Source organism: Filicampus tigris, chromosome 7, assembly GCF_054856515.1.
Source record: "Filicampus tigris isolate MCC_2025a chromosome 7, RoL_Ftig_1.0, whole genome shotgun sequence".
NCBI lineage: Eukaryota > Metazoa > Chordata > Actinopteri > Syngnathiformes > Syngnathidae > Filicampus > Filicampus tigris.
The window spans coordinates 1,046,015-1,067,692 of record NC_141223.1 but is presented as its reverse complement, the minus strand read 5'-3'; the positions used below and the strand labels follow the sequence as shown (position 1 = coordinate 1,067,692).

At 46.4% G+C, this 21,678-nt stretch overlaps 2 protein-coding genes across 3 annotated transcripts in view; both read left to right on the top strand.

The window, feature by feature from the left end:
• Nucleotides 1-1,346: 1,346 nt before the first annotated feature.
• Nucleotides 1,347-13,638, top strand: LOC147144290 (polypeptide N-acetylgalactosaminyltransferase 17-like). 2 transcript variants are annotated; one of them, XM_086035691.1, is made up of 11 exons: nucleotides 1,347-1,696; nucleotides 3,380-3,563; nucleotides 4,303-4,469; nucleotides 6,407-6,581; nucleotides 7,238-7,435; nucleotides 7,887-8,004; nucleotides 8,749-8,937; nucleotides 9,983-10,120; nucleotides 11,447-11,542; nucleotides 12,312-12,473; nucleotides 12,574-13,638. In XM_086035691.1, exons 1-11 carry the CDS (start codon nucleotides 1,420-1,422, stop codon nucleotides 12,706-12,708), a joined length of 1,839 nt encoding a protein of 612 aa, XP_085891817.1. In that variant the 5' UTR covers nucleotides 1,347-1,419; the 3' UTR covers nucleotides 12,709-13,638. The 2 variants fall into 2 exon arrangements, with proteins under 2 accessions (XP_085891817.1, XP_085891818.1); XM_086035692.1 differs by lacking the exon at nucleotides 1,347-1,696 and adding an exon at nucleotides 2,691-3,300.
• A 1,085-nt stretch (nucleotides 13,639-14,723) lies between these two features.
• Nucleotides 14,724-21,678, top strand: part of galnt17 (polypeptide N-acetylgalactosaminyltransferase 17) — an 11,324-nt gene continuing 4,369 nt past the window's right edge. Inside the window, exons 1-8 of the mRNA XM_086035103.1 lie at nucleotides 14,724-15,411; nucleotides 16,030-16,213; nucleotides 17,245-17,411; nucleotides 18,831-19,005; nucleotides 19,120-19,317; nucleotides 19,668-19,785; nucleotides 20,605-20,790; nucleotides 20,873-21,010. Of these exons, the coding sequence (XP_085891229.1) occupies nucleotides 15,075-15,411; nucleotides 16,030-16,213; nucleotides 17,245-17,411; nucleotides 18,831-19,005; nucleotides 19,120-19,317; nucleotides 19,668-19,785; nucleotides 20,605-20,790; nucleotides 20,873-21,010 (1,503 nt within the window). The 5' untranslated portion in view covers nucleotides 14,724-15,074. The remainder of the gene's footprint in view (nucleotides 15,412-16,029; nucleotides 16,214-17,244; nucleotides 17,412-18,830; nucleotides 19,006-19,119; nucleotides 19,318-19,667; nucleotides 19,786-20,604; nucleotides 20,791-20,872; nucleotides 21,011-21,678) is intronic.

The following is a 21,678-nucleotide window of genomic DNA, read 5'->3' as shown; positions in this document are numbered from 1 at the left end:
AATAATATTAATAATAATAATTCAACCTTAAAAAACAAAAATGCAAATATCTCAAAAAACGGATTACCTGAACCTGACCTTAAAAGCGTGCACAATAAGGACTTTACCATACGTTGTAATTTATCGCTATGAAAAAAAATCCAGTTGTTCCTGAACCTGACCCTTAATTCATAAATACTATTAAATATATTATATTACATAATATATTACTGTTATGTTATTATTGTGAAAACTTGATGTGCTAGAGAAAAAAAAAATCAAGGGCAGATTCAGAGTCCGTGCAAAAAAATTCTCTCGAAACATTTATTTCCATCTCTGATAAAAAATTTTAAAAAGTAAAAATTTGTTTGTTTGTAATGTTTAGAAATAAAACCGCAGACAATGGGGACAAACCAATAGTATTGATTTGTGAAAAACAAAAAACGGACCATATTCGGACATACTTTGTTTCTGCCAGAAAGCAACAATATACAATATACTCCCTTTTGATCACAGGTGTCAAACTCAAGGCCCGGGACCCAGATATGGCCCACCACATCATTTCATGTGGCCCGCGAAAGCACATTATGTGCATGCATGGACTTCCTGTTTCTTGCTGAAGTACCAAAATTGCAAATTCTCTTTCACTTTTAAAAACGCAAGCATTTCTTTTTTTTTTTTGGTTACCAATCCCCCTTTTCAAACAAATGTTTTCATGAACATTGAACAGCTCACAAAGCAACTGATATGCGGCTCCGATATATCGGCTTGATTCCAAAAATCAACGTCGTGTTCTTGAAGCCGGCCTTCAACTGCATATTTGCATTCCAAAAACGTCAACTATCACTCAACGCCATGATGCCATCCGTGCCAATCATCGTGATAACAGGACTCAGCCGGTCAAAACGAGACGCGTGCCCGTGGCGACATTTTCATCAAACAAAAGTTTGGCAGGGGTGCACAAGTTGCTGCATCACCCAATCAGCGCAAAGTATTGTACTGGATGTCGCGCTTTGACCCAGCAGATTGGAGCAGGCCCAGTTTTGATACTGTGGAGAAGGTCATTCTTGCCAGGATAATAATATGAGGCAATCATACATTTATTTGGGTTCCAAGGCCTCCCCCCACCCCCCGAGGAAAAGCCGCCGACTACGACGTGGCCCCCGACAAAAAATGAGCTTGACACCTCTGCTCAAGGTCTTGCTATCCCCGCAATAAACGTTGTTGACTGTAGCATCTTTTGGAGTCCTGTCTCACCCAACTTGACTTCCAAGTATCATGCAAGAGGCGTGGCCTCCCCTCATTTCTGGCATTCTCCTGACAATACCTGTCTGCTAATTACACCTTAATGACTCGGGTGTGTGCGAGGCGACCTGACGGTGTGCCACACACCTCGTCCAGTTTGTTCGCTCTCGCACACGTCGCCGCCATCAACTCGTCATGCTTTACATGTGGAGAAAATGGAAGTTCCTAATCCTGCTCAACATGCTGGGGCTGGCGGTGATATTCTTTCACTCGACCAACATCAAATGGTTCCAAATCGGTCGTCCGGCTTCGGGTGCTTCTCGGATGGAGGCGGAGAAGTCGCAGGCGGAGGCAGTGACTGAGCCAGAACTGGAGGAAGAAACCGAGGAGATGGAGAGGAGCGGCGGGAGCACGCAGGACACTGCCAAGAGGCTCCACTTCCTGGAGGACATCGTGTTCAATCACCTGGGCGGTAGGACTCAACCAATCCTGACAGTACTTCCCGGTCACGTGACCAACTTCAACATCACCTGCTTCATTTAACTTGTGCCCTGACATTGTTTGTCCACACACTAAAAAATGCTGGGCTGTTTTCCTAACCCACTCGCCTGTGGATTTTGAGCAGATTGGGTTACCAAGGTTGGCTTGATTATTTTGACCCAGCAAAGTGGGTTGAAGATCGCCTTTGGGCTTGCTGAAGCTAATCGCCATTTGGGACAGATTTGTGTCCTACTAAAGATGAAGTACATTTGATGTAACAATATTCAAAACCGCTGGTGGCGGCTCAATCTTTCAGTGGGTAAACCCCACTAGGTTGGAACACGAGGATCAGGTTTGAAATCCCTGTCAGAGTGAACAGTAACATCCGGTCGGGTCTCGAGCTGCAACCCCGGACTAGAGCAAGTTGCTACTTTTATTTGAGCAAATGTTGGTAATAAAACTTGTATCATTTTCAAACACAGCTACCAGAGCTGGGCAGCGACCCTCCGTCCACGGTTTCCGTCCCGCGTATTCAATCGACCCAGGTGGGCCCAGTCGGTCGGAGTCAGCCAACCGGCGTCCAGAACGGATTTTACCGATACCGCGTCACATGCAGGTGCGGCACTCCTGACACGCGGTCGAGTAAGGAAACAAAAAAAGAAATAAAAGGGTGTGGTGTACCTTGCGGTCCCACAGACACAATGACATGTGCCCCATTTTTTTTTTTTTATTTCACCGGTCATCGACCGCGTGTGTGCGCCGGTTGATTTTGTTTGATATTTTTCCTTTGTTTGGCGGCGCGTCTGCTCGGGCGGCACCTCCGTGTGACGTAAAGATCATGTTATCGGCGCCGATGGGCTGTCGGCGGCGAAGGACGGGCCGGGCCCACGTGGGTCCATTGAATAGGCAGGACGGAAACCGGGGACGGAGGCTCGCTGCCCAGCTCTGACAGCTACAGTATACTGATAACCCAGGAAACCGTTTCTTGGAAGCTTTAACTCATCGGAATGGCTAGTTTTGACCACTTGTTGGATCAAAACCTTGACTCAACATCCATACATCCATTCTCCAATCCGCTTCTCCTCACGAGGGTGGCCGGCATTCCGGAACCTATCCCGGAGCCTATCCAAGCTGACTTCGGGCAGTTGGCGGGGGACACCCTGAACCGGTTGCCAGCCAATCGCAGGGCACACACAGACAAACAAAAAAACACTCTCACTCACAATCACACCCAGGGGCAATTTAGAGTGGCCAATGAACCTAGCATGCACGTTTTTGGAATGTGGGAGGAAACCGGTGTACCCGGAGAAAAGCACACACAGGCACGGGGAGAACGTGCAAAACTCCACACAGAGAGACCGGATTCGAACCCGCGACCTCTGCACCGTGAGGCGGACGTGCTAACCGGTCGACCGTCAACATGCTGGGTCAAGTTGTCAACACAGTGTGCTGGGTATTAATAACCTAGCACTGGCTCAGTGCCTTTGTGACCCCACGACGCTTGGTTAGCTCTATCAAGCAATTTGCGTTACTTGGAGGCCAGCCGTTTTAAGAGCGTGCCCTGACATTGACTGGTGACCGGTCTGCATGACATTTGTAAGTCAAGGTACCACTGTCGCGTGCAGTATCGTGCGAGACCTTCAGACGACCGAATCGCGGTTGTTGTTGTGCTCAGGTCTGTCGAGACCTCTGGGCCTGGTTGAGGGCTTCGCGGCTCCGGGTTCAGATGGCGTTCCCTTCACGCTTTCCCCGAAAGACGCCATCCGAGCCGGCGTCATGAAGAACAATTACGGCTACAGCGCCATCATGAGCAACAAGATCTCTCTGGACCGAGCAATTCCGGACTACAGACCCAGCAAGTGAGTACGCCTCAAATAATGCTATGCCATTGCTAGCTAACAAAACCAAAAATAGAATAGTACATACGTATACTAATAATACTAACATCATCGTACTGACGTAAGGCCACGTGGTCGTCACTATTGTCATTCGAGTCAATCCCAAAAAAGTCCACCGTTGCGCACAATGGACTTACTACTCAACTAACGCTATACTATTGTTAGCTCAAAATGCTACTATATTGCCGAGTTGCTCCTAACATGAGGTGTATGATACGTGAAAAAATAAATACTGTGAATAAACAGGCAGCTACCTCTCTGCTCTGAGGTCAAATGGCCTTTGATGCTATGCTATGCAGGTGTTAGCTTAGCTCAATGTTCACATCATGCTACTGACGTGGTCTAAAAGCAATGTGGTGGTCCACAATGATCTGTGCAATTATGCAACGCCGTTGGTAGCTCAAAATGCTAATGCAATGCTTTTAATGTGCAGTTTCATTCTATGATAGGTCATCGGCATAATCCTTTAAATCATAAAAAAAAAAAAACGAAACAAAAATAAAAATCTGTAAAAACAGTCTGCATGCCTCGGTGCTTGACTTTAAACACCCGTGGCCACGGAAGTGATTGGAACATCTGATTCGGATTATTTGGGTGGCTGAGCGAAGGCCTTTGGCCCTACAGTGTATGGCGGGCCATTCACAATAAAGAATCAGGCAAGAAGAAGTGTGCGTGCTTACGTGAGCGTGTTTGCGCGTAGATGCAAAGAGTACAGCTACCCGACGGATCTCCCCACGCTCAGCCTCATCTTCATCTTCGTCAACGAGGCCCTGTCGGTCATCCTGCGCTCCATCCACTCAGCTGTCAATCACACGCCGGCCCACCTGCTCAAGGAGATCATCCTGGTCGACGACTACAGCAGCAACGGTACGGACAAACAAATACTTGCCGTCACCTGAATGCGAGCGTGAAATCAGTCAAAAAAGGAGCATTGAGCGTTGACGGATGGATGAAAAAAAAACAAAACACAACAGAGAACAATGAGAGTGAAACAACCAGGTGACTCGACTTACGAAAACTGAAGATTTGTCGATTTTTCTTGGGCCTTGCGTTGTGTAATGAACTGCTCGAGGTCTCCATTGTCCCCGGAAAAGAATACAGCCGGATGTCGAGATCGGCGCATGAGGCAATCCTCCGCTGACACGGGCTCACTAAACAAAGAGGACTTTATTTCTTAGCAAGCCAAGTACGCACCAGAGTCAAATGCTGCGGCATTTGAGCGAGAGGCCCGGCCAATTTGGTAAGTGGCCTGACCCAGCCCAAACACAAGCTTGGAAAGCCGACAAGCTCAGCTCACTGGGACAATGTCTTTCTTTTAGGATTTGCTCTTACCTGGTTTGTAAAAAGTAGTAGTGTTTCCGTCGAAACCCCAGATGAAGCCCCCAAATGGTTTTTATGCCTGAATCCCGATCACTGTCCCTTTAAGGCCCTTGAGTGGTTGGGCTATTGTTGGGCTATCACTTTCTCAATCGGCTGCTCATTTGCTATAATGGCTCGCTGCCTACGGATGGGCTCACACATTTAACAATGAGGGTCTTTTTATTTTTTTGATCACATCAAACAGATACTTGAGTTGCCAATGACACCATTTTGAGTTGCAAGGCCAGTCACGGAATACATTAAGCTCAAACTTTGAAATAGAAAGTCTCAGATGGGCCAGGACAGCGCTAGTGAGTCATGTAGTGCTACAGCATGTGGGGAGGAGTTGCAAATAGGGCCCGGTGGTATGGGACAGGACAGGGGGGCACAGCAAAGGCTGGTATGGGAGGGACACTGATGAAAAGGAAAGGACAGCGATAACCAGTCAGGCACTGCTACAACCTGTGAGGGAGGGGCCCAATGAGTAGCAAAAGCACTGGCCTGTATATAACGGAAGAGGACAGAGATGGCGATCCAGCCAGTACGACACTTAGGGAGGACGGGATGCAATGAGCAGCAAAAAGTAAGGGACAGGATAGTCAAGGACAGGACGGGAGGGTACATGACAAATTGTGAGAGGATGGGATAGGATGGAACAGGACAGGGGAAGTGAGCCAAGGAATACTGCACTCAACAACTACAAGAGACGGCAGGCGTGTGAGGAAGACACGCAACAAGTTCCAAATAGAACAGGATAGGGCAGGAACGGTTGGGACAAGATAGGACAGGGAGTGTCCATGTGTAAGCGCAGTGGTCATAAACTGACACGCTAACAACATGCCAAGTCTCTGATGGCAAATGTCAGCGCACGGAGGTCAAGTGGCATTTAGCAAAACAAGCATTTTGACATTATTACTTGACGTTTGCCTCGCCTTCATGTCAACCGGAGGGACAAGTTTCTCTTCTTTTTAATGACTATCACGCCTTAGCTGTAATTAGACTTGATCAGCTCCAAGTGCTCAAACCATGTCATTAATGTGAGGTTTATTCAATCCAATCCAAGCAAGACAAATGTTTCAATTCTGATTTCCATAAAAATGCTCCTTTTCTGCTTCACAAATGAGCAATTAAACTGGCCTTGCTGCAGCTAATCCACACAACATGTCACACAACACTACAGAGTTCTGTAGTGACATCGGGTGCCAGCAGGGGACGCCAAACTATTGTGGTAGTGTCTTAATGGTCACATCTGACAGTATCACTCTGACTTGGCTGCTCATTTAGTGTATGACGAGCTGCCTACGGATGGGCTCACACATCAGCAGGGGGCGCCGAACAATATTTGATGATGATGATGGTGATGGTGATGATGATGATGATGATGATGGTGGTGATGATGATGATGATGATGATGATGATGTTCGTGTTATGTTGCTGTGTTGCAGAGCAGCTGAAAGGACCGCTGGAGAATTATGTGAATAAGCGCTACCCTGGTCTGGTCAAGTTTGTCAGGACCAAAAAGCGGGAGGGTCTGATTCGGGCCAGGATCGAGGGTTGGAAGGTGGCCACCGCCGAGGTGACGGGAACCTTTGACGCCCACGTGGAGTTCACCCCTTTCTGGTGAGGCCATCAAATGACTTTTGTGTACCAGCTACCCCTTGTTCCATCGGGGGAAAATCGGGTCGTAAACTGTAAAATAATAACTGTCTGATATCCATTGAAATTCCCTTTTTATACCAAAACAGCAGTAGTTATTAAAGCACGTCAAGAGTTTCTAAGATGAGAATGGGTAGTAAGTGTGATCCGGGTTTTAAGTCACCCACTTAAGACAAAAAAACACCTCCCTTGTGTCACCAGAAAAACAAACCAGGTAATTGTCAAACTAGGTCAAACAGTAAGACTAATCCACTGGAATTCGGTTGCTAACCAAAACAGCAGCCCCTGGCGAGACGCGTTCACGAAAAACGCCTACGTCCGATAAATGCCTCCCTAACCCAGCGGAACTGTGTTGCTAACCCAAAGAGCAGCACCTGGAAAGGGAAGCAAATGGCAAACTCTCAGGTGAAGTGTGGTGAAAAACTGGAAACTGAAACTCTGTTGCTAACACAAAACAGCAGCACTCCCTTGACATACATATAAGGGAGACATTCTTTATAGACAAAAACGGCTAGTAGGCATGATCCTATCAGTTCTTGTGCGCTATCGTGCAGACATTACAGAAAAGAGTTAGTTGGACGCCTGTTGCGAACAAAGCTGTGGGATTGCTCTTCACTCAGGGCCGAGCCCGCTCTGGCCCGGATCAAGGAGGACCGCACCAGGATCGTCTTGCCGGCCATCGACAACATCAAGCACGACGACTTTGGATTGGTCTCCTACGGCCAGCCGGCCCACGGCTACGACTGGCAGCTGTGGTGTAAATACATCAACCCCTCCAAATCGTGGAAGGACCTGAAGGACGACTCTGCCCCCATCAGGTGGACCCGGGTCACTACGCGTACCCCGCAATATGCCTTTTCATCATGTCTGTAAACCAGGGGTGCCCAAGTCGGGTCGGTCCTCAAGAGCCCCTATCCAGCCTGTTTTAGGAGTATCCCTTATCCAACACACCAAAGCAAAGCTTACTGATGAGCTGATCATTTGAATCAAGTGTGTTGGAATAGCGATACACCTAAAACAGGCTGGACGGGGGCTCTTGAGGACCCGACTTGGGCACCCCTGCTGTAAACAATAAGCACGAGGTGTACGTCCACGGGGAAGAAAACTGATTGACTACCACTGACCTGAACAGCAACCATGACAAAAACTTGTGTTTGTGGTTGTACCGCCAGATATTACGTATGGAAGAATGGAAACACGTCTGACGTCACGGTGAAATGTCTTACAGAAGACGTCTTTGTAAACCTGTTTTTGTGGGTCGTGTGACAGGAGTCCCGGCATGATCGGCTGCTCCTTCCTGGTAAACCGGCTCTACTTTGGCGAGATAGGCCTGTTTGATCCTGGCATGGAAATCTACGGGGGAGAAAATGTGGAACTGGGCATGCGGGTTAGTATCTCATAACCCCCCCCCCCCCCCCTTCCCCCCCACAAAAATAAATAAATAAATAAAATAAAACAACTTCAAGGACAATTATACAGCAGCGGATAGCTGGTTAGCAGCTAGCGCTAGAAGCTAATGCAGTAGTCAACCAACATCTTCAGTCCGTGTGCCATCTTGTCAAACATCATAAAGAAGATGGACCAAAAATGTGAAAAGCTAGCCACTGGCTAAACACAAAAGCTAGCTACCTAGTGGCAAGCACAAAAGCTAACATAGTAGTTGACAGTCTCTCAGTTCTCCTTCGTGTCAAACATCACAAACAAGAAGGACTGAAATGTGAACAACATATGGCAGCTAGCCAGCCAAGTCTAACTAGCTAGTGGCTAACACAAAAGATGGCTACTGAGTGATAAGCATGAAAGCTAATGTAGTACCGGTAGTTGTCTTTCACTCAGTGCTCCTCCTTGTCAAAAACATCAAAAAAACAAGATGGACTTAAAATGTGAAAAGCATATACCATATCAAGTAAGTCTAGCTAGCTAGTGACTACTTCAAAAGCTAGCTACCTACATAAAAGCTAACACATAGTAGTACTAGTTGACATTCACTAAGTGGTCCATCTTATTGGATATCACAAAGAAGACAACACGCAGGACACACTCACACAACACCCCAGTCAATCAATTATTGTTCACAAAAAGTGATCGGCCAACTTTTTTGTAATATTGTGCCCGACGACGTCCCCTGCAGGTGTGGATGTGCGGCGGCAGCATGGAGATGCTGCCGTGCTCCCGCGTGGCTCATATCACGCGCTTCAAGAAACCTTACCTGGAAAACCCCCTGGCGGATCTCATGCGGCGCAATGGCATTCGCGTGGCCGAGGTTTGGATGGACGAATACAAGTCCAACTTCTACATGGCATGGAACATTCCAATGACGGTAACGCTCACACATCCAATCCGATCCAATGCAAACACGCCAGTCACAAAAAGTGGGGAATATTTGACTTGGGGGTGACATTTCAGTTTGAGCCAAAATGCACTGTGTCAGATTTTCACACCAAAGCCCAACCACTCTCACTTTTTGGGAGTCGTGTATTTGTTGCAATTTCCGGCTGTAGCCACTAGGGGCGTGATTTTTGTGATGGCCGAACATCCACATTTGAATGACACAAATCCACTAACACATCTACCACATTGTGTGCTTTTAAATGAACGATTGTTGTGATGTTGAGAGGTAAGATGCTAAACTATCCATAAAATAAACGAATGTATTTACAATCCCAGTAAATTGACCATAAATTGGTCTTGTAAAACTGACACACCACATAGAACAGTGTTAGTTAAAGAGGAAGTCAACCCCAAAACATATTTTTTTCAAGAATATGTTCTAAGCAGGCCCAATAGATAAATATTGCGTTTGTGGAATAAGAGTTAATCCCGTTTTCTTTTTTTTTTTTTCAATTAAAAAACATTTATGTGTGGGCTGGGACGGGTTAATGGCATTCCCATTCATTCTCGTCAAAGGCATCTGAAAGATTTAAATGAATGAATAAGTCATCAAACTTTGCCACTTTGTTCTTCCCACAAATCATCCATCTGTCTCGGAGAGGTGGTTCAAATTTCTGAGCAAAATCTACAAGGGTAGTTTAGCCTAAAAATATCCACTTCATACAAAATATCAGACTTCCTGTATCTTTTCAGGTGTGTCTTTTTGAGACACTCAATTGAGCTGAATTTTCCAATAACTCTTACTCACGAGTCATTAGAATTTGGTCTTGTGATCAGACAAAATTAATGACGTTAAAGACTGACAAAGTTAATCATCTAAGGGAAATTATTTTGGATATTATTTCCGTTTGTTTTTGTTTTTTTAATCTGCAAAAAAGGAGTTTTTAGAAATTGATCAATCATTCTTCAAATTGGAGTTGTTGTCAGTGATGCAATGTATGTGAAATACTAACCTGACGTGATGTCTGCTCCAGGGTCACGGGATCGACTACGGAAACATCAGTGACAGGGTGGAACTCAGGAAGAGACTGAATTGTAAGAGCTTCAAGTGGTACTTGGAGAATATTTACCCTGAGATGAGGACGCACCAAAACACCATCTTCTACGGCATGGTGAGTCCACACATCTCATTTAAGCGTCGTCCATCCGTCAAAAATATGTGGTTGCAATTTGGTAGCAATTGGACAGAATCTTCACAAGAAGTCTGTCTTTCAAGAGCTCCTGGAAATGGCCCAAACGGCCACATTGAATCAAAATGGCAGACTTCCTGTGTCTTTTCAGCCTTGGCTTCTTGAGACGTTTTTGTGGGTCTACTCACGTGTCGACCAACTGTTATGTTAATTAGTCAAACTGGCATTGGGAGCCCCCAATTCCAGTTTGACTAATTCAAATTTTGTTTTTAATTATTTTTAATTTGGATGAGCCTAAAATGGCCACTTCCAATAAAAATAGCGAATGTTCTGTTCAGAATTTTTGGGTGGGTCTGCTCAACAGAAACATGACTATCAAATTTTATGCTGCTCAAACTGGCTTCGGGGCTGATTTTTTTTTTTAATCCAGTTGAGCCTAAAATGGCCTCTTCAAGTCCAAATGGCAGACATCCTGTGTTTTTTCTAGTATGGCTTTTGGAGGCTTTTTTGTGGGTCTGTCTACTCATGTTAGACATGTCTACCAAATTTTTAGCTAACCCCTTCCTGCAAAGTGGTCACTACAGTGGACAGCCATTTAAAAGTTGCTTTCGCCTATATTAATTAATTGAAAAAATATATTTATACTTTAAATAATATCAAATCATAATTAATGCATGAAAGGGTTACACATATTTTTTTAAATTTAGATGAATTAATATAGGCCAAAGCAACTTTTAAATAGCTGTCCACTGTAGTGACCACTATGCATGAAAGGGATGTCTAGTCAAACTGATGTTGGGGGCAGAATTTTTTATGTATTTTTTTAATCTGGTTGGGCGTTGGACTGAGCAAATTGAGCCTTAAATGACCACTGCCAATAAAAATAGCAAATGTTCTCCTTTATGGGGGATGCCTTCCTGGATTTCTTTTGTGGGTCTACTCAACATAGACATGTCTACTAAATTTTGTGCTACTCAAACTAGCTTTGGGGGCTGATTTTATTTATTTTTTATAAAGACATTCGAGCCTAAAATGGCCACTTCAAAACAAAATGGCAGCCGTCCTTTGTCTTTTCTGATATGCCTTTCTGAGACATTTTTGTGGGTCTACTCATGACCTACATGCCTATACCAAATTCTACGTTGCAAAGTCAAATTGGCTTTGGGGGCTACATTTTCAAACGATCCGATTGCACACGACCAACCCAACTGTTGGGAGTCACAACTTGTGGAATACTGTCCTTGACGATGTCTTGCTGTTGTGTTGCTGATGGCTTGGAGATGAAAATGGCTTTATTTGTCACTTCAGATGAACAACTTGATTGCCCCCGACCAGTGTTTGGACCAGGGTATAAGGGAAAACCACGCCGTCATGCTGTACAAGTGCCATGGCTATAGTCCTCAGGTAGCACTTCCTTATGCAAACAACACAACATCTTTTTTTTCAAGAATATGTTCCCAGCAGGCCCACTAGTGGAAACGGGGCATTCTGATAAATATTGCCTTTGTGGAATAAGTGTTAATCCACTGGTTTTTCGCCATCTCGGGGGGCGGCCATTTTGTCTTCTGTCGACTGAAAATGACATCACATGTGCTCACAACGACCAATCGCGGCTGACCTGTTTTCTGAATCTGAGCCGCGATTGGTCGTTGATGTCCTTTTCAGTCGACAGAAGTAGACAAAATGGCCGCCCCCGGAGATGGCGAAAAACCAGTGGATTAACACTTATTCCACAAAGGCAATATTTATCAAAATGCCCTGTTTCAACTAGAGGCCTTGCATAGAACATATTCTTGAAAAAAAATAGGTTTGCGTTTGACTTCCGCTTTAAGAAAATATTACATCAGTGTAGTTACTTTTTTTGGGTTTATGTTTTTTTTCCTAGTATAAAAACTAACTGAATATTTAACCTTTGACATTTTGACCTTTGCTTCACAGCTTGCTCAAGCCATTCTTTATAGCAGCGCGGTAAAATGTGAAGGATGATTGGTCAATTTAAGTGAAGAAAACTCAAAATATTCAATATTTCATATTTAAAAAGCAAGAAAGTGTTGATTTCATCGGATTTATTTATTACATTTGTAGTGGCCCAGTCCGGCCGGTTGTTAAGGGTACACGTTTTTTTTTTTTCATCTTGGTCTTCACGTGCCCTCGTTCCGTGCGGCGTCTACAGCTGGCGCGCTACACCCAAGACAATCAGCTTTTCCTGGGTCCGCTGGGCAACAGCTACTTAGACACGCGCTGCGTGGTGGACCTTCCCCCCAACGACACACCGCAGCTCCTTGACTGCAAAACGGTCACTAACGTCAAGCAGACCAAGTGGAGTTTCAGTCAGGTGACACCTTGTTCTCGTGACGTCAAATTTGAGAGGACAGACGGTCTGACAGGTAGACTTCAAACTAAGCCTCTGCCTGTCAACCTTGTTCCCCACGCAGGGCCAGCCGCTCCTAAACTTGGCCACGGGGCGCTGCTTGGAGGTGCAGGCCAGTCCGACCGGTTCATACAAGCTGGTGATGCAGGAATGCTCGGGCCAGAGCTGGAAAATTACGATCCCCCCCGTACAAGTCTGAGCTGTTGTCATCTATTTCCTGCACTCTCCGCAAAGCTTCCGGCGAGCTCGTCTTCAACGCTAGTGCAGTTCTCCCTCTATCCTGCAAGAGGCGCTTCAGGGCATTGTCCTGGTGCAGCCATCTTTTGTAAATCGCACTGTTCTTTCCGAATTTATGCCGCGTGCCCTTGAGATCAAAAGGGTCCATGGAACCATTTCTGATTGTGTGGGCAAAGTGGTCAACCATGCCTGGCTCCTGTATGGGTGAACCAAAGCACATAAATGCTGAGTTTATCATAAATATACCACTTTTAGCCTGTACCAAAAGTATTGTGGGTGCTACAATTCCAAATCTTAAGAAATGGCGGCTTTTGCAACCCTTTGCAGATTTATGCTTTATTTCTTGACAGTTTCTGAATTACTTTGGACGGTGTAATTTTGTTGCAGGTTTTTTGACTTTTTTTATGATCATTTTCTTTTTCAGATCTTTTGCCCGGTTTGATTTTGCTGGGACTGATTCTGTTTTAGTGATCTCTTGATGAACAAGTTTGTTTTCTTCATTGATGTGGTTTTGACTGGAAGAATTTAGTTTCATCATGTCTTCCTGGTGTAACCTTTGTCTGTCTGTCTTGTTAGGTTGTTATTATTATTATTTTCCCGCTCCCTTGTGTCTTCCAATCAGCTCCCTCAACCACTTTTGTCTCGTCCAGGTCTTCCTCGCTGTGTCGTGGGTTTGTTTTAGTTTGTTTAGTCCTTGTGGGTTCACTGTCGGTGTCACGTCTTGTTTGTTTGTTGTCTCGGCCCTATGGCCAAATCATGTTGGTTTCCTCGTGTTTGCTCCGTTACTTTGAGCCTCCTTTTTTTGGACTTTCTTGATGTTGTGTTTTTTTGATTAATCCAACAACCTTGTTTGCATTTTTGTTCTTTTGAAATAAAAGTGTTTTTATGTGTACACCAGCCTGGCCTCCCTGCTTCCCTGCAATCGGGTTCTCATCCGTGGCAAACTGTGACAGAGATTGGTTCATTCAGTCACAGTTTGGCAAGGAAAAAGTGTGCAATATCTGGGGGTGAAAATGGCCTGTTTGCTTTGACGATTCGACGTTGAACAACCTGCTTTTTGGGGGGTCTCCTGAAAAGTGATGACTTTGGAGGTACGAGCATTCCGCCCGACGCCAGCGATATATATTAATGGGCCCATTTCAACATTTCCCAAAACGTGTTACTTTTGAATTTTTCTGTTATTTCAAGTGTAAACATATCATGTGGTGCAACCGTCTGGCCATGAGTGGCGCTTTGAAAACTTTTTTGAAATGACTCTAAATGTATTATAATTTGTTTTCGACATTTTTGGACACGATTTACAAGGTTTTTTGCATGAATGTCCAAACTGACAGCATTTGCAGTTGTACCGCCATCATCATACGTAGTACAACAAACTTTGTTTGATGGTGCAACTGTCAAGTTTTGCCATTTTGTGACTTTTATGTACAAATCGACCCAAGTGAGGATAAGCTGTTCGGATAATGGATGGATGAATGTACAAATCGACTCAGACAGGAAGTGACATCACATCATTAGGACTTAAGAAGCAAGAAGTTACACACGTAGCTCTCTCACATTTTGGATGAACCCCCCCCCCCCAGCTATTGCCATATTCAAATGTCACGTTGTATAATCCCCCCCCCCCCCCCCCAAAAAAAACCCAAAAAGTTGTTTGAATAAAAAAAAAAAAACTCTTTTATCATAACATTTAGTGGGAAGCGACCTTTCTTTGCTAAGATGACAAAGTGAGCCATGTAATTTATTCTGGTATTTGTTATTTTGCTAATATTTCAGTAACAACAGATGATTATCTTTGCACGATAAGGAAATAATAGCGCATGCCATGCACTCATTAGTAATGTATTGCGGGGTTTTCAACATTTGCATTTCAACGTTTGAATTTACATCGCTATAAATAATTCCATCAACCGGTTTTATTCATTTTAATACAGATGAAAAATGAGTCAGCACGTGCACTCATCTGTGCTTGCGCGTGCGTCTGCTCGACGCGCACGGAAGCCGCTCGCGTGCACGCGCATCCTCATAATTACCACCTTCATCATCGCCGGCTACGACAGAAGCGAACTCGAACATGAACACGAACACGTCGACGGCGGTACCGGTACGGGGGAGAGGGCATCTGCATCGGCATCTGCATCTGCATCTGCATCTGCTGCCCGCCTGAGATCGCGCTCATCCGCGGGATGCCTCGTCGACGCCGCCCGGCTCAAAGACGCCGAACCGCGGAGCCGAAGCACGGAGCTCCATCGTGAACCACTATGGAGCATCTTGCCGAAAATCAATGTTGATCATCTCGTTTCCCTGCAGTTCCGCCACGCGCGCCGCATGCACCGAGTTTTCCTCTTATTCTGCTCGTGGCCGAACCCGAACCCGCCCTGGCTGTCCATGGCTCTATTGAGAAGATGGAGGCTTCTGCTGGTGCTCAACGTGCTGGCGGTGGTCTGCATCATGACGCTGTGCAGGAGCCGCTGCAGCAGCGCGCGCAAGGCGGCGCTCCGCGTGGCCGCTCCGGCGGACGCTGCGGACGCTGCGGACGCTGCGGACTCTCCGGATGCCGAGCGCGGCAGGCCGAGCCGGGCCAACGGAACCGCCGCCGTCAGCCACCAAGTGCTGCTCGAAAGGCTCAGCTCGCTGGAGGACGTCGTGTACCGACAGCTGAACGGTATAGCAAGCTGCAACTTTTGTGGCCATTTCATCAGCACTTTTTGGGGCAGGCATTTCAAATGAGATGACGTCAAAGCAAATCATGTCGATCGTGTAATATAAATGATACAAATCACTAGAGAATGCCATTTGTGTGCGTGCAAATGCTGAAGAGCTGACTGAAAGGACCCAAGTTGACTTTTAGAATCAAGGAAGCAGTTTGTAAATATGTTTCCAAATGTCTTCCTTTGTGTCTGATATCGATAGCTTCGTGCATGAGCTGAACAGCATGAAGTTGGATTGTTGTGGAAGGAGGAAGACAGTATCGGAATTCATGATGAACTTTATGGGGAATTTTATGGGGAAAATGGAAAACTTGTCCTGAATGATCTGAATATTTTGACATTGGTCCAAAAAGGGTGCTCAAGCTTATCTGCCAAAACCGTCTCTAATTTGGGAATTTTCTTTCAGCACCCACACTTTTCCCAGTGAAAGGGTTCAACACCCACACTATTCCAGTGAAAGCTTTCAGCACCGACCATTTTTGTTGCACCCACGGGGAATTTTAGTGTTACAGCACTCAGACTTTTCCTGAGCACGATGCTAAGCTAATAATCTCCTAATATGTTGTGTTGAGGTCTGTCCAAATCTTTGGGCCTTATCGAGGGTTTCGGGGGCCGGGGAGCCCGCGGCCTGGCCGCCAGCCTTTCTCCGGGTGAGGATAGCGATGCCAAGTACCTGAGGGACAAATATGGCTACAACGCCTACCTGAGCAACACCATCTCTCTGGACCGAACCATCCCAGACTACAGACCCGACAGGTCAGTGGACGCACAAACGGTATATCGATATACCACCAGCAGATATCAATGCACTTGTATCAGATACAAGTATCGGGACACTAGTATCAGTATTGCATCATATATTGATACTTTCACATCAGGTATCAGTACACTACTATTGTGTATCGATACACTATCATCAGGTATCGATATGCTATCATTTATCAATCAAATTTGAGATATTGCTGCATATCAGATATCAATACTCCAGCATCAGTTATTGATTCACTAACATCTTACATCGATATACCAACATCGGACATTGACAAGTATCGATACTAGCAACAAATAATGATAAACCAACATCCGAAATCAATAGACTATAGCAACAAGTACCAATACACTATCACCCTTATTGATAAACTACTATCAGGTATCAATGCATGATCAGATGTCGGCAAAGTAACCACAGGTATGGGTATAATCCGATATCAGTACAGTCTCATCAAGTATCTGACGATATCTGATAGTAATCTACTGATACCTGATCGAGCAGCTGGTATCAACACATTACTATCAGATATCGTTACAGTAACATAAAAAAAAATGTTAAACCGGTACCGATACAATAGTGTCGGATACCAATAAACTTGGTAGAGAATAAAGTGAATATTTCAGCTGGCATAAAAGTCATAACTGGAGATCCCACCTTCACCAAAGCCACATTTGAATCACAACCTTCGTACGCGCAGGGCGCACTTCAGACATCACTCAAGTCAAAAATGTTCTTACTTTGCTTTTGGCTTGTGGCGAAGAAGAGCCGTCGACCGATTTGCGGGGGTGTCCATTCAAAAGCAACCTCGTTCTTGCTCAATCAAACCTGAAAATTGGAAAGGGCTTGTTACAAAACGGTGGCATTGAGTTAGTCCATACAACTGGAAACGTCCTGGGGTAATACACACACAACACGTTTTTGTCATAGTTTTAGCTCAAGGTCGGCGGTCGTCACCGTCGTAAGTCGTTTACAAGCATTCTGAAATGTCCTCTTTGCATACTGTCTCGACGTCCAGGTGCAGAAACGTTAGCCACCCCCGGGATCTCCCCCAGATGGCGCTGGTCTTCATCTTCGTCAACGAGGCCCTGTCGGTCATCCTGCGCTCGGTCCACTCGGCTGTCAATCACACGCCGGCCCACCTGCTCAAGGAAATCATCCTGGTGGACGACCACAGCGACGACGGTACGCTACGGCCAACAAACACTTACCAGACCGCCGAGGGGGTTCCGGTTCTAGCCGTACCCAAGACGTACAAAGCTAAAGATGCGACTACAGACTTTACTATTGAGTATTCATTTGGGTACTACAAGTCCCAAGACGTACGCGTTTCTGGAACTTCAGGTGGAAATGCGGCCATAGTCGAGTTCACTTCTGTGGTATTAACATTGATACTGCAAGTAACAAAGGGTAAAACAAACAATGTAGATGCAAGTTCGGGGGGAAGTGCTGCTGCTACAATTCTTGAACAACGTATTAATTTTTGTGCTATTTTGGTGAGCAACTGTTGACTAATTAGGAACACTTCCTCATCAGGACACACACGTTAAAAGTGGTGAAGGATGACGATGAAGAGGAGGAAGTGAGTACGTGCGAGCGTTTTGGCCAAGCAGGAAGCATCTGACCAGTTGAGTCACAGATCAAAAGGCGCCGGTGTGTTGTTTCGACTCCGTCCATTCCGAAAGACCGCGGGGGAAGTGCCATGAGTTTGGCAGAAGAACTTACACTTCAATCCTTATCCGGCAATTACATGGAAGCATTGAAAATATGTAGCTCAACAACGGAAATGCGATGCTGGAACATTGATATCGTGTTAGCGTATCATTAAATCACAATTTGATTGAAGCGGATGCATATTTGATGCTAGAATGTTGATACCTGGTACTAGTGTGTCGATACCCATGCCAGTTGTCACCATCTAATACTTGTGTAGAGATATCGAGCGTATCAATACTTGACGCTCGCATATCATTACCTGTTGTTACTTACTGAATTGACACCTGATACTAATGTATCAACATCGGATGTTAGTAGATGGACTTGAATACACTAGAATATTGATACCTGCTTGCGTATCGATACCTGATGCGACTGTATCGCTCCCTGATGCAAGTGTATCATTACCTGATGTTAATGTATGAATAGCTGATGCTAGCGTATCCACCTGACGCTCAGGTGGATCTCATACTATGGCATCTTAACGACCGTGGTTTTGCATTCCAAAAGAATGATAGCGTTCGTGGTTTGGGGCACGTCTCCAACTTGGAACACAAAGAGTTGATGAAGTCTGTTCGGATGAGAGGTAAGATCTGATACTGGCAGTGTTTCGATATTTGTTCCGAGCGAATCGATATCAGATGCCATTGTATTGATACCTGATACAAGTGTGTTGATATATGATGCCTGCAGTCCGACAAAAGCTGATGTGAGTGTTTGGAATCTCACGCGAGTGTAGTGGTACCTCATGTTAGCGTAAGGCTATCTTGGAATGCACCGGCACCTGTAACGAGAACCGCTGCCAGTCGTGAGCGCCACTCTCATCTACACTTGTTGTCTAGAACGTCAAGACCAAGTTGATGGTGTCGTTTTGTTGCTGTGTTGCAGAGCAGCTGAAAGGACCTCTGGAGGACTACGTGAAGAAGCGCTACCCAGGCCTGGTCAAGATCGTCAGAAACCACAAGAGGGAGGGTCTGATCCGGGCCAGGATCGAGGGCTGGAAGGTGGCCAGCGCCGAGGTGACGGGATTTTTTGACGCCCACGTGGAGTTCACGCCCTTCTGGTGAGGCATGCGATAGCATGGCTATCGCGTATCGTCGCTTTCACAGTAGGCCTACCGCGCTTGGTCACTGGTGCGACATGCCCCAAAAATGACGCGGTGTGCATTTATCTTCAGGGCCGAGCCGGTTCTGGCTCGAATCAAGGAGGACCGCAGGAGGATTATACTGCCGTCCATCGACAACATCAAGCACGACACCTTCGAGGTGGAGCGTTACGAGAACTCCGGCCACGGCTACAGCTGGGAGCTGTGGTGCATGTACATCAACCCACCGAAACAGTGGTGGGACGATGGGGACGTCACGGCGCCCATCAGGTGGGCGCGCCTCACGCGGGGACCGCGTCATGCCGATATCATCTCAGCCAATAAACCTCCACGAGCTCTCGTCGCGTTTCCTCTCGTCGCTGCTGCTTCTTCTTCTTGCGTTTGATTCCCTTGCGTCTCTTTCATTAGAGCTCGGTGCTGCCCTCTATGTGGTGGCACAACGCGCACTACACGAAGGCACGTAACTCTAAATTCGGACTTATTCAGAAGTACTAAAAACATTTTTTGGGACAAACAGTCAAGCGTTTCTATGGCGAATACAATCAAATGGATATAAGTGGTGTTGAACATCCGCAATCTAGTGGGCGAACACTAAATGCTTGTGTGCTTTGTTGCGACAGGAGTCCCGCCATGATTGGCTGCTCCTTCGTGGCCAATCGTCTCTTCTTTGGCGAGCTTGGGCTTCTGGACCCTGGCATGGACGTCTACGGGGGAGAGAACATCGAACTGGGCATCAGGGTTAGTGGAGCGAACTTCAGTTACGATTGTTTTCGTCTAAATGTTACAAGACTTAGTGCCCTATTTTGATGGACAGGCGCCAGTGCACTCATTTTTGTGCCAGCGCAAGTCTAGTCTAGCGTGTTTGGGGCTGTGTTGGGCCGATCCGGGCGTTCCGGTGCACAAAGTTGCCTCGCCCCCGACTCATCTGACCATTTGGTAAGAGAAAGTAGTCAGCGCTCAGTGTAGAAACGAGCGCATCGTCATTTTCGTGCAGGGGCAATGGTCTAGTCCAGCGTGGTTGTGAATTTGCTGGATGTGCTTCGTCTCACTGGGTGTTTCTGCCTTGCCCCCCAGCGCATCTGCAAATTTGGTTACACAAAGTAGACTAAATTATAAACAGGCTAAAAGGAGAGCTGTTTTGCAGCACAGGTGGTCCAACGCAATTTTGGTGTATATGATCGAGGGGCAGGCGGAGCCGGAGGCCTGGACTTTTAGCTGAGCGGGTTGTTTCCCAAGTTGGGCGGTTCAGTCAGGCACGGCGTACTCGGGTGTGCGCTACCGCCGCCCCGAATTTGATGCAAATGAGGTATGCCGCGAGGATTGGTCGGGAAAAGTCTACTTGCATCCCATAACGGGGCACAAGCGTGCAAACGCCCCCGTTCTGCTCAATTCTACCAGTGGAAAGTCTGGCAAAATACCAAAAGACTTATGCCCGACACGAAAATAGGGCCCTTAGTGAGTAAATATTTATTATCTAGTGTGCTTTTTTTTGGAAGTGGCAAAAAAAGTGTTTGAAGTCTTTTCGCAATGAGAGTTGCGTGACTGCGCCCCCCGCAGGTGTGGATGTGCGGGGGCAGCATGGAGGTGTTGCCGTGCTCCCGCGTAGCTCACATCGCCCGCGTGAAGAAGCCCTACCACAGCAACATTGCCTTCTACATGCGGCGCAACGCTCTGCGCGTGGCCGAGGTGTGGATGGACCGCTTCAAGTCCAACGTCTACCTGGCCTGGAACATCCCCATGGAGGTGACGCCCACATCATCTACCATCTTGTTGTTCCACGATGCATGTGAATCGCTCAGCTGATGGAATGTGACAACGGCTGCAGAACCACGGCATCGACTTTGGGGACATCTCTGAGAGGGTGGCGCTCAGGAAGAGTCTGCAGTGTAAGAATTTCCAGTGGTACCTGGACAACGTTTACCCGGAGATGAGGACGTATGGCAACACTCTCTACTATGGCGAGGTGAGTCCGCACAAAACGCGTTTTCCAGCCATACCCTGTTGAGGGATTGGCAAAGGTAGACCATGTCCCGGTCTGGTCTACAGTCAGAGTACAGTGGTGCGGGTAACACTGTTAAGTCCATACCTCGGTTTTTGGTCCATGCTTTCGCACAGTGCCGGTCTGCAGATTACACTCTGGACTGGTCTCCAGTAGGGGTGCAATAGTGCAGGTAACCCATGTTATGGTCCGTACCTCAGTTTTAGGGCCACGATTTGGTTCGCTTTCGTGTTTTGTGCATCCGCACAAACACAAACATCCATTTTCTATCATGTATCCTTTTCGGTGATTGCCAAAGATAGACGACTCCCCGGGGTACGGAAAATGTCACCGTGAACTGTATCGTAGGCCGAAGAATTTAGGTCCCTTCGAGGGATGTCTGGGTGAGGAGCATGTGACCTGGGAGCCCTCCATGTTAAGAGAAACCAAACCAGTTTGCGTGTATGGGCCATTTACCGTGGAAGCCAGTTGGTCTTACGGGTAGGTGCAACCGGGAGTAGACCTAGGGTACAACCTAGGACTTGCTGGACAGATTATTACTATGTCTCACAGCCAGCCTGGGAATGTCTCTTCCATTTGGTCACGGCAGAGACACTCAGAAAATGGGGGAAAGGACTCAAATTATTTTAGCC